At 40.9% G+C, this 13,135-nt stretch overlaps 2 protein-coding genes across 5 annotated transcripts; both read right to left on the bottom strand.

Moving 5' to 3' along the window:
- Positions 1-932: 932 nt before the first annotated feature.
- Positions 933-7,472, bottom strand: LOC143908040 (uncharacterized). Of its 4 annotated transcripts, none has more exons than XM_077425305.1 (8): positions 7,032-7,471; positions 5,720-6,059; positions 4,398-5,507; positions 3,753-4,252; positions 3,377-3,636; positions 2,850-3,233; positions 2,211-2,591; positions 933-1,929 (listed from the first exon to the last, which is right to left on the bottom strand). In XM_077425305.1, the coding sequence occupies exons 3-8, from the start codon at positions 5,485-5,487 to the stop codon at positions 1,518-1,520; spliced, it is 3,027 nt and encodes a 1,008-aa protein (XP_077281431.1). In that variant the 5' UTR covers positions 5,488-5,507; positions 5,720-6,059; positions 7,032-7,471; the 3' UTR covers positions 933-1,517. The 4 variants fall into 4 exon arrangements, with proteins under 4 accessions (XP_077281431.1, XP_077281430.1, XP_077281429.1 ...); XM_077425304.1 differs by having other exon boundaries at positions 5,720-6,080; XM_077425303.1 differs by lacking the exon at positions 5,720-6,059.
- Positions 7,473-8,289: 817 nt separating this feature from the next.
- LOC143908041 (uncharacterized) lies at positions 8,290-12,710 on the bottom strand. Its single transcript, XM_077425307.1, has 2 exons — positions 11,714-12,710; positions 8,290-11,502 (listed from the first exon to the last, which is right to left on the bottom strand). Exons 1-2 carry the CDS (start codon positions 12,563-12,565, stop codon positions 9,520-9,522), a joined length of 2,835 nt encoding a protein of 944 aa, XP_077281433.1. The 5' UTR covers positions 12,566-12,710; the 3' UTR covers positions 8,290-9,519.
- Between the last annotated feature and the right edge of the window lie 425 nt (positions 12,711-13,135).

Raw genomic sequence — 13,135 nt, forward strand, 5'->3', positions numbered from 1 at the left:
AAATATATATAAGTTTTCCTGACGAAAACTATTTTTCTCCCCTTGCGTGTGGTACAATCGCTACATTTAAGAGAGTATATATTCTTATTGAAATTATTCTTCCGCATTGTTAGACGGAAGATTGTTTAATAGCGGGTCACTAATCATTTTTATTAAATGCTTCTAATTTGGCAATAATAAAAATCTCCACATTCTGAGTTGTATTATGAAAAATAACAATTTGTTTTCCAGAGAAAAAACGTGATAACAAAATAAATATAATACATATTTTGCAATATTTGTTGTAATAAATTCATCCTTTTGTTACAGATCGAAACTTCTTTGTCCATTAATGAAAAGTAACAACGTCAGATAGCTCTAATTGATTATTATTAGCTTGTATCAGCAAAGTCATCTTGTCCTTACTTTGTGAAAAATGACATTAATTTAGCAGCACTGCCTATTATAATTGCAACAAAATGAATTTTCTATTGTTGATTTTGCCTACGAGTACAGCAGAATAATCCTCATATTTGGCAACATAGAGATCTTTGACAATCGGTGTTTAATACTTTGACATTAGAATAAAAGTAGACATTTTTGTTAATAGATATTTGTACAGAGATACAATTTACATCGGTTAATATCATCTCACTAATCTGCTTTTAGAAAAATCGTAACTCATCGCGATTGTAGACTTATTATGCGCACATGTGTTAACGAAAATTCAGTTAACTAACATGGATATAATTAATTATGCATGTGCAATAAGATGCAAGTTGTATACTTCCTCGATATGCGTAATGTATTTCTTATGTTTTACATTTTACATAAAAATAATCACTCGAGTGTTACTTAAACAAAATCGCGACGAGACTGTACAGTACCAATTATTATGTTCAAGCGTCTACCTAAGAGAAAAAGAGAAGTCTAGTGAAGAAATAAAACGTAAATAATGGGAATCCACCCTGTATTGTAAAAATGAGAACATTTTTGCTTATATATACCATCACAATCTAACAGGCCTCACATATTTCGTTATTTCGTGATGGTGATGGCAGCTAATTATACAGTGTACTTAGATAACATTTAATACGTACGTATTTATCCACATTCACGAACAGAGATCGAATACCGAAACGAAATGAATTCGTTAGTAACTGTATATCGATATCTAATCGCGATTGTATTATCTTTCAAAAAATGAAAATAATCTGTAATTTCGATAAGTTTAGTTTTTCATTAATAGGTACGAGAAAGATCTTTACTTATATCCCGATATTTAACATATAATAAATTTTTTGCAAAATACATATCTAAGTGCTGCAAATTTAATTAATTTATTAATTTTACCGGAAAATTATATATATATATATATATATATATATCTGTATATATTGATATACGTTATACATGTCATGTCAGAATTCATATCAATCTTTTTTTTCCGGTTATCATTATACATAAGACTGATATTTGTTATACCATTTTCGATCCCTGTTCATAAAGAGCGCACGCTGACGTCAATCGAATTGATTTTAAACTTTCGATCTTTTACGCGCAATCGCATCCTCCACGGCCTTTAGTTGTTTTAATAATTCCTCGCGTCGCGAGCTCGCCTTCTTGGCGGCTTTGGCCGCCGCCGCGGCCACTTGCGCTTTGTTGTCGATTAACGGCGGTGACTCGATACTCCGCTTTTTACCTGCCATAAGTGCACTACGATCGATCTTTTTCACCGCTGTGGTGTTGCTCGTGGGTTTCAGTGTTAGCTTAATCTGCTGCTTCGCGCCGCTCAGCTTCAAAGCGTCGATGCCTTTGGAGTCTTTACGCGTTATCGGCGGTGTCGAACCCTTTCTTCTACGCGCCTCACTCGAGGACGACGAGTAACTCGATTCGCTCGAGTCGCTACTACTTCCACTGCTCTCCGATCCCGAGCTACTGTGAGATGACCTGAAATATATATATTTTTTCTTTTCTTTTTCTTCACACGACATTAATAAATGCAATATAAATCAAGGAACATCTCCTAAGATTAGATTCGCCGATCTAGTAAGTCATAGCTCATTTTGTTACATTCTCAAAAGAAGTTTTTGACGATAACTTTGCAGTGAATTGCGTGTGTCAGAATTAGTGTGATCTCAAAAAAATGAGAATTTTTTAGATTTATATCTTTCACATTCATATTTTTAAAAATTTAACTACTTGTAATTTAAAAGACATTTTTTTTTTACCTAGATCTAGAGCGACTTTTAATGATCTTAGCCACAGCAGCCGCAGCCATAGCAGCCTTTTGCTCCCTGGCTTTTTCGTGATGACGATGAGATGAGAGCGGGCTTGGGGCAGGTGGATTCAATCCGGCCCGTCGATGCAACGTACCCGTAGGAGATATAGAACCTTTGGGTGGGCGAGGAGAGGGAGCGGGAGGATTCATCAGCATAGCACCTCGTTGAGGTGTGGCTGCGGGGACAGCCGGGGGATTTGCAGGTGGTGAAGTAAGAACAGTGGATTTGCCTTTGCCAGCAGAACGGGTTCTAGATGGCGGGGAGGGTGAGCGAGACCTGGATAGGGAGTCGTAAGAACTGTAGCTAGAACGACTGGAGCTACGGCTAGAACTAAAAAGACGATACTCTTGTACGTTTTTATATATAACAAAGTAGCACAGTAAACATTTAGGTAAAAAAAATGCACGCAATTCTTGACTAATGTGTTATTTACGTTTTCTCACTTTCTTTCTCTTTGCGTGAGAAATACTATTGAACGTAGTATTGTTCTCAATAAGTCTCCAGATCTTCCGAAAATTTCTATATATAGAGTGCTCTTTAAAAGATAACAGAATATAATGAATTGCATACGACGAATACGCGTAATACCTCGTTGAAGAATATGAAGAGCCGGAAGAGTAAGACTGCCGCCGGGATCGACGAGACGATGTATTGCGGCGTACGGTGCTCGGGGACTTGCGTCGCATCCATGGATCTGCCCATTCGTCGCCTCTACTCCTTTCGGCAGGAGGTGGCTCTTCCTCTCGCCAAGGTTTCGTCGGAGGAATACGCTCTACAATGACTTCCCGCGATGGCCGTTTATGCTTCTTCTCGTACTTTTCATAATAATCACGTTCTCTATCGCGCTCACGATCTCGTTCCCTCTCGCGATCGCGACTATGCGGTGGCGGAGAAACCGAATGCGCACCACGAGGAATTGCGTGATAATCAAAACGTTCCCGGTAGTCCCGAGACTCTTTGTAGTGCACTCGCCTGGTTATTGAAAATAAAAGTGAGAATAAGTTTGATTGCGAAGCATTTTGTAAGATTGACGTATAATATAAAAATAATTTATTTTTAGAGCTAAAAATAAAATCTTTTTAGAGCTTGGTCATACGCGATCGTTTCGTTCTCACCTATAATAGTCGGTCGATGCGGATGGAGGATAATATCCTTCGGGTTCGTCAACATATCTTTCCGGTGTAAGTCTGGTAGAAGACGATACCCTGCGCGGTACCTCCCGTTGCGGCCATCTTTCGACCGGCGGCTCAGGACTAGCGGCTCTCACATAGTATCCCGCCTCTCTATCTAATTCATCCTGTCCTAAACTCAGGTTCATTTTCTTCTCTTCGAAATCCATGTCCGATTCTTTGCGTTTATTGGCTTTACGCATCATCTAGGTAATCAGGTAGGAAAATATCTTCTTTGAAATTCGATTTTAGATTGGAATGTTTATAAAATATTATAAACGGCATGCATAGTGCCGTGCGCAAGATCTTGCGCGTAACTTACTTCCTTGGCGTGTCGCAGACCGCGTTCCCAGGCAGATTCAGTCGGCGTCTCTTCGACCTTAGGTGCATGTGCAGGAGCACCGTAACTGGGCAATGATGCTCGCATACTCGGTCTGTCGATGTGCGATCTATATTCGTGTGGCGCGGCGGCGTGTGGCGGATATGCCATAGGCCTCACCATATCGAACATGGTGTAGTTACCTTTGTCTGTCACTCCTGGATGCAAAAATCTACAGCTAACGCCCCATGTACATTGGCCCCGACTGTAAAAACGACACACCGGTCTCGGCTCAGTCTCCTCCGGCCGTGCATCATCTCCATCGCTAAGCTCCCCTTCCTCCAATTCAGATTCTTCTTTCTCCCCTTCTTCCCCTTCTTCTTTGTCGTTCGTCTCGCCAGATTCTTTCGACTTCGCCTTATCCCTGTCTTTATCTTTATCTTTGCTATCTTTGCTATCCGTGTTATCTTTAGTCTCTTTCGCAATAGGCGCCTCAGTTTCACCTATAATTTTATCAATTACAGTAAATGCAATTTTATACAAGTGTCTCATCGAATGAAACATTTATAGAATATTATAACGTTCAGATATCTATGCAATTTCAATTAAAGAAATGGATTTAAAGCTTGAAATTTACAATATATTTACCTTCGTCACGCTCGTCTTTCCATTGACCATCGGCTTCAAAATCTAGTTGCTCACTTTCCTCTGTCAAGCCAACTGGTGCAATTTTGTCTTCCTTTCCTGTACTTTCTTCGTCATTGTTAGTTTCTTGTTTGGCATCCTGTTCTTGAGCCTTGTTTGTTTCCGCGTTCTGTTCAGTGGACTCTTCAGCACCGTCCATACTCTCAAGATCCGATACGTCCGACAAATCCTCGCCATGAGTCATAGGTGTAGGTTTAGATTTAGACATGGGCTCTGGTTCGTCCTCAATATCTCCATCCGAGATTTGCTCGCCGTCCAATTCGTTATATGACCCGTTCTTTTCTTCTTCGGGAGACCGAGGGCCTGAATGCGCCGGTGAGGGTTTATCCGATTCTTGATCATCCATAGGAGACGCCGGACCGGATTTGAACGATTTCGGCGAGCTCGCCGATATTAAGGACTTGACGGAACTCTGACCCGATCTGGGTGACTTGGGCGAACTTTGCCTGGACTCGCTATTCTTGTACGAGTATGACTTTAATGAATTATCAGCAGATCTTTGCGTATCCGCTTCGAGGTCAGACGTCTTCGACTCGGTGTCTCCGAAGCGCATAGACTTGGAATCGTTCGAAGGAGAGAGACACGACCCATTGTCCCGTACGGGCGATCGAGACAAGCTGCGATACGACGGGGGTGAAGCGGGAGAGTTATTTCCCGAGTGGTTGGACGAGTCGTTTGGGTTGTATGCCGGCGATTTGGGCGGGTCATAAGGCGATAAGGGTGACAGCGGTGGAGACTTCGACAAACTACGGATCGACCTCGGGGAGCCCTCTTCACTGGGAGACATTATCCCGGATCGCTGCGATTTCGGCGATAACGGGGTGGATCGTGGCGACTTGGACTCGTCGCCCGATAACGGCGATCGAGGAGACTTCCCGCCGGAGAAGATAGAACTCGCGGCGGATTTTCGTCGCTCCGATCCGGAAGAGTGATGCGAGTAGTGCGACGATGTTACCTCATCTCTGGCCGAAGCAAGCCGACTCCTGCCTTCGTCATATCCCTCCGAGGAACTGTCCGTACCAGAGTCGGACATGTCGGACTCTATATTTCAGCCTGTAAATTAATGAGACTCGTTAAAAGGGCGGCCGGACAATTTCAAACGGACGAGAACGGGGGAATGTCTCGATTAGATCTCTAAATGTAACCCATTCCAATCTCTCTCTTATTTGGTAAGTTAACTTAAGCCTTTATTTATTTATTTTTTTAAGGCGTACCGACCGTACGTAGCACTGAATAATCTGCATCAGTAGCATCACAGAGCTTACCTGTGTCGATCAGAGTCTGTGAAGTATTCGCTCTTGATGGCACAACGCGCGCGATCCATATCGTGTCGAACATACTTTCTTATATCACAACTTTCGACTTTCTCGCTCTTTTTTTCTATTCGAAACTTTTTTTCTTTAATACTTTATTACTCAAACTGAACTTCGCTTGCTCACATATGCGATACGTGCCGTTTTTGGCCGGACTTTTCTTGCGCGGAACTTTTTAGTGTCGTTTTGAACTTTCAACTTGAACACAACACAAACCAAGTAAAGTACTGATAAACCACGAACCGTTTTTTAAATACTGCACTAGCGAAACTATAGCGAACGAACTTTCAACCTGAAAGAATATTTCTTGGGCCTATGGGGCAGAGAAAGAAAATGGGACAGGACCGGGAGGGTGAGATGAACGGACAAAAACATGAAGGAAGCTTCAATGATGGCATATCCCAATCACATTAATGATTGTTTTTTGGCAAAATGTAATTCAATTAATTAATCAAGATTGCAATAGGTTAATCTCTGTTAATACAAGCTCCTCGGAAAGAGAAGACTGTACTCTCCAAGCAATCATACCTCAAGGCTCTCTTCTCATTTACCTTCGGGCCAGAATTAAACTTTGCCATTGCGACGATTCCGATGACGTTTATTTAGGTGCATTAATTATTTAGGAGCATTAATTCCCGGTGAAGTCTAAAGAGAATTCGTAGTGCACATGTGTGGTGACGAAACGTCAAAGGATTCACAGTATCGATTGCAGTAATGATACGCGTAATTAACAAACGAACAGAGAAGTGACTTCTTACATTTAGTTCCACGTTAAACAGATCTTGCGTAGCCGTACACAGGATCCATCTAATACCTCGTCAAGCCTTCTTTCTTCAAGTCCAAGTTTGTTTATTTATTTCTGTTTACGAGAGAGATAAAAGGCGCAGCCACAGGGCACCGTCTGGGAGCTTTTCCTCTCGGGGACGACGTGCGGTACCTCGCTTTGTCGCGTCAGCGCGGATACACGCTTATATCTCCGTGCGAGGCGCGCGGAGAAGGTTAAAGCGGAAGGTTAAGGCGACGTTCGCGATTACTGCAATCCAGACTGCGACCTGCGACGCGACGCGAGGAACACGCGTGGGCGTGAACGTGCGTGCATGCGTGCGCGTGCAAGTGGGTACACGGGGTAGCATTCGCGGGTTTGCGCGGGGGAGCCAGACGGGAGGGGGAAGAGGGGGGACTGGCACAGGTCGGCACGGTTATCGTTTATCCGCGTCCTGTCCGTGTGAGACGGGACGTTGGCGCCCGGCGGTTGCGGTCTTACCTTGGTCGCGCGTTTACTGCGAGGCCTGCGCGGGGCCTCGGCGGTGACTCCGAGACCTCTGACGAGGACTCCAAAGGCGGCCGGCGTCACCCGCGGATGCTGACGTTTTTCTCTCGCGCCAGCCGCGACGAGACTCGGCCGACTCGGCGAGGTTCGCGAGACTCCTCCACGACGGACGGCGCTCGGCCCACACACACACGCGCGCGCGCACGTAACCCTGCACCCCAGTCCGTGTGCGGGAGACACGTTTCCGGATCCCTCGCTCTCTCTAATCCTAATCTCTCTGGCCTCTGGCCTCTGGCCGTTCTCTCGATCTCTCGTCGCCGTCGCGCAGAATTAGCAACCCCCGTCGTCGCGAAGAGAACAAAGCACAAACGTCGAGAGGGAGAGCGAGAGAGCCGAGAGGCCGAGAGGGAAGCGCACCGTCCGTTTCACGGCCGTGGGTTTGAGATCGATAGATGGGCGCGATTTTGCGTTTATTCCGCTCGTCCATGAACGGGATCGACCAATCAGCTGTTGAGTGGTCGGCATCAGTCGGCGTCTCATTGGCACTGACACCGACACGTTTTTGTACGGAACGCTCGCGTCTTCGTCAGCTGTATTATCGATTGAACGCGAAAGTTTAGTTTACGGTTCTTACGAATAGGTTGCGGCATATGTCGGAGCACGTGTCCGCACGTGTCGAAGTAAAAAAGGAAAAGGATTCCTCAGATTGAAGAAGATTATAAATGCTCCTTGCCTCTTCTCCGATTGAAATAAAGCCATGAGCGAAAGAATAAAAATAAGACTGAAATAAACCATTATACAATTTATATAGCTCCGTTCAGGGGCGATTGGGGGCGATCAACTTATTTTGACAGATCTCAGGTTCAATTCCGATTTTCGTCGATTTCCTACGAACACTGTGAGCCCTTTTCCCACGATAATTAAAGATTATAATAGTTCAAGAAGTCCTGTGTCGAATGATCAGTACTTACCCAATAAATAGTTAAACGCATTTTGATCCAACCTGAATCCTTTCGAAGAGATAAAGATAGAAAAAGAAGCCAGACGAACAGATCTCGAGTTTCTCGCCAAGAGCTTTTACAAAAGATGTGGGTCTTTCAGATTATCTTATATTTCGGATCTCTATATTTTCTTAAGTACTCGTAGTTGATTAAATAAAGGAAAAATACTTTAAAATGGATGTCACAAAATCAGCAAGTATAGTTAACATGGCAAACTGGAAACTGGAATAAGTAAAGATCCAAGTGTTAAATTAACCGATAGAAAATCCGCTTTTAATTTCTTATATGTAATATTACAAGATGATGGATTACGTATGGAAATTCGTTTGTATACTAATTGTCTTTATTTAAGTAAAGAAAACTTAATTCGTAATACCCCTAAATATACAGTACTTACATTTTCATATCGACTGAACTAAATAGCTCGTAAAGTACATTACATAACATAAAGTAAACTTACCCTAGCCATTACAATTGATATCCAATGTCAAATCAATGATGAATGTAAGCGTAATATTCAATAACCGCTAGTGTCGTTGATGACACTTTTTCTTATTGCAATTTTTCCTAAAAGTTATCTATATATATATATCTTATGATATAAATTATATACGAAAATATAACAAAAATGCGGTATAAAATCTACAAGAGCTATTATTGTAACAGATCTATATACGTAAAGATAATCTAAAAAAAACAGTCTAGAAATTAATAAACTTGAAGAATATTAAATTTACGTTTAACATTGACAAGACAAGTCTCGTGAGAATTATAGAAAGTTTTAAATATTTCGAATACTGTTAGTATGTCAGTCGTGAAATCGCAATGAATTCGAATGTACTGTTGGAAGATATTCCTGTCCTAATCCACGTCCTAAAATCAGATAGTCGCACTTTTTTTGCTGCAGTCGTTAAACGCGACTCAAATCGAATCCTTTGTTCAATACGCAAAAAACCGCGCTTATTTGTACATTCGATTGATTTAGCTTGAACAGAATTCTAAAATAATCAGCTACGCTTCCGTAATAGCGTCTTTTACGTTCAGTAGCTTTCTAAACTTATAAGCAAAGTATACAAAAAAACATGATCACGATTTTAAATACAGACAATATTTATTAACATTAGTACTCGCTTCACTTGAAGAAACATCCAACACCCTATCTCAAGATTTCAATAATCTTGCGTTAGAAACAAAAACTTCTCCTGAATTAAAAATTGTGCGGAAAAGCGAAGATAATTCTAAATCTTAATTTCTAAGTTTATAATTCGGAATTTACTGTTAAAGTTACCTCATACCGATAATGAAAAAATTTATCAAAAATATTATTGAAGCATGTTACATTTTATCAAAAAGATAATATACTTCAATACTCGTCAGAGAAAATCCTTATTAAAATATTACGTGTATTACTAAGGCATCTCGTGAATCATATTTGTTTCTTTTTATCGCGATAATATCGTCGACTAATAAAACTTATTTATCTATTGTATCGTCGTTATTTCGGTATTACTATCGTTCATGGTCATAAAACTCAATCTATCCTCTTCGTCGAATATCGATCCATCGTCCGACTCGGGTTCCTGGCTCATAAAAATGTACTTGGTTTGTGCGTTCGTGTCACGTTCCTTTTTGTGGGACTTTTTAATGGAAGTCCTATGCTGCAGTTTGATGAACTTGATCGCGTTCGAGCTATTTGGAGGTGTCGTATTCAGAAACTTGGATACTGTGGTATTTTTTACACTTTGAACATCATCCGCTCCTCGACTTGTGGACGGTTGAGGATTGTCGTAATCAGTCTCTTTACAAGCTTTCTCTCCCTCTTTTTCACACATAATACTGCATATTTTCTTTTCGGCGCAAGGACTGTCGACATGATGCTTCAAAGACAAAGCTGTATGTTCTTCCAACGTCTCGCTATCTGTGAAACTGACGTGTCTACTCTCTTGGATGTACGATCGTTTCTTCTTTGCAGTTGGTCTCCTGCTATGGTTATGCTTATCTTTCTTATGTGATTTTTTAATAGAATCTATGTTATGAAGTAGCTCCACCGTCGACATATCTATTGGGGTTGATCTACCATTTTTGTCTTTCAAATTGACAGTATCCGCCGTTTTCAAAACGCTTACATCAGTCTCAAATTCTGTAGCGTTATCGCGTTTCGATGCAAGATCTTCGTTTTTTCTCAATTCCTTGAAACGTGCGACTGGTGTCACGCATCTGGAATAATCAATTTCGTTCGACGTTGCTCGCGCAGATTCATCTCTCTCCTGCGACATCTCGTCCGCGAGAACGTAATCCGTGACAGTGAGCAAAACTGGTGGTTTTTTAATAGGAGTATAAATCTGAACTTCGTCATCTATACTTTTACATCCTAAAGACACGAAGGCGCTTGGCATCTTGGGTGTACTACTCAGCAGGGACATGCTCCTTGGCTTCTTCTTCTTTTCGGGCGACGTGCTAGGAGATTCTTCTACTCCAAGAGACTCATTCCTGCGTGAGATTCCGTCAATATTTTCCTCTTCGTCTCGACTACTTTGTAACGAATCGTTACTTCTCTTACGATATTCGTGATGGCATTCGGCAAAACTGTAAGTTCTTTTGCTACGTTTGTCTTTTTTATGTGACTTTTTAACCGAATTAAAACCAAGCAGTAAGAGTCTACTTGAATTTACATTTTCGGGTGTGCTTGGTCGATCGAATTCGAAATTCTGCGGACTTGAGACGCAAATCGCATTAGCCGTTTGACTTTTATCTCGATCATCATTACAAGCATCCTCGAGTGACATATCAGATTTTGGTAATTCCATTTCTTGATCTTTCGTTTTAAACAATGTTTTTCTATTTCCATGTTTCAATTTCTTATGCGACTTCTTAATCGATTCTGTCAACACGTGCTTCAACACGTTTACGTGGTTTTCGGGTGTAACTACTTTGCTAGCGTCTTGAGAAATAATTGGATTAGATTCTGGAGATGCCATTCTATTTTCGCTCGTCGCATTGACATTACAAATACCTGAAGATTCTTCCTGCAAAGATAGCGGACTTGCTTCTTCATTGCAAACATTCTCTTTGGAACGATCTTTTTCCTCTTCGTCGTCAGCTGTGAGATGTATACTGACTTGCATATTTTCTTCGTGACTCACGCAATCGTTGGAATCAATATCCTGCGTTTCATCACTTTGTATTTGGTCCAATCCGCTTTCCAATGAATCAGTTCCCGTCGCTTCCTGCATACTGCAATTAAAATCTGATCCAATATCGAGACGTTCATCATCGAAATTGTAAATAAGCGTTCTCTTAGGATTTCTATTTTTCTTTTGAGATTCACTTTCAGAAGTAGCACTAGTTTCAGCAACTACATCTATTCCCGAAGATTCTGTCGTTCTCGAATGTAACTCATCATTTTTTACGGAAACATCCTTTTGTTGAGTAGACGATTGTTCTTCATGACAATACAATTTTTCCTGTGAATGAAAAATAGATAGATTCTTATAAAATTTGGAAGGAATAAAAGATATCTACACTTGTATCTAGTTTTACTTGGTTTGAATCTATTTTAATAAGACGATAGGTTGAGACCGTGTAAAATCATAAAACATATAAAGATTTGCGAGAGATAGTTTAAAAATAAGAACAGCAATGCATAAGGCAATAATGAAATATAATTGTATATACCTTCTTGTGGCTCTTCTTGATGGCACTTATACTTTCCGGAATTATGTTTATTATATTCTCAGGTGTATGTGGCCTATCGAGTACTTCCTGGTTAAATTCCTGAGACAGATTCCTGGGTGTACTCGCGGTTATAACACGGCTAGGCCTGTTCAATCCACTATTTAACGAGCAAAAGGGACGTAAAGATATTCTGCGATTTGCATCCTTGTCAGTTCTTTCCTTTCCATCCTTTGGAAGCAACCTCATTACTTGAGACGATCTTGACAACGTATTTTCTTTTACATCAGTTCTCTTGCTCGATGTCTTAATATGTTTCCGATTATGTTGAGGCGTTTGATTCTGATTTTCGTCGATGGATTCCGCAGTCGGGACATTACTGTCGACGGAATCGGTCAAACTTGAATTTAACGTGGATGGCGATGTATCGGCGTTAATGGGACTGCTGGAATTCTCGTAACTGCTGTTCTTTGGACTCGGAGTCGAGTCGAAGTTCAATAATTTTCTTATTCCTAAGTCCTCCCGACTGGAATTCGAACTAAGTGCTCTCATTATCTTAGCCGATCTGGAATCCGACTTGTATATATCACAAGAATCGTCTGAACTTGAATTTGGCGAGTGGAGCGAATTATCCGTATTGGTAGTACCAACAATGCAGAACTTTTTCATTTTGTACTGAAATCGAAATCTATTTTTACGTGGATACTGTTTGATCGACGCTCCGGGCAATTTAAATGAATATGGCAAAAACTTGTTTTCAGTTGGCGACGTCAGATTTATAATTATGTCACGTTCCGGACTCAAGGCACCATCTTTGCTATTGCTGCCTTTCATATTTTCTAAATATCCGCTCATTCAAGTGCAATTATTACTGCATATGTAACACATGTATGACTTGCCATACGTATACAAGAATGCACGTATGGAAATATACACGTATATAGATAGGAGTGTGTATTTCACGAAAGGATTATTCTGTGAAGTCTTTTTATAAGGATTATGCATCCGAGATTGTGCTTTTCTCCTTGCGAAGATTCCTATAAAAAAGAAGGGATTGTTTTAAAGAATAACACGTAAGTTATTTGCTATGTATCTACGACACACTGTGTTTTAAATAGTTTTATTATATAAAGATGTGATTAAGGTTGCGGCCCACGTGACGCTACAAATACTTTGGAGCGTTCTTCTTCTCCTTCTTTCTTCATTGAAAGAAAAGAGAAGAGGAATGCTTTGAAAGCATTCGTAGCGTCAAGTGGACCGCAGCCTTTAAATATACTAACTAAAACATTTTAGTATTAACGTAAACGTATAATAAGGATTGCTTTGTTAGACAAGCTCGAAAATAAAGACTTATAATATGCCAAGAGTTAAATTATCCTCGCGATTTGTATGTACATACATACATAGACGACATCGAGCGAGAGG

This window comes from Temnothorax americanus, unplaced genomic scaffold (assembly GCF_048541705.1).
Source record: "Temnothorax americanus isolate GAGA-0224 unplaced genomic scaffold, ASM4854170v1 Scaffold9, whole genome shotgun sequence".
In the NCBI taxonomy this organism is placed as follows: domain Eukaryota; kingdom Metazoa; phylum Arthropoda; class Insecta; order Hymenoptera; family Formicidae; genus Temnothorax; species Temnothorax americanus.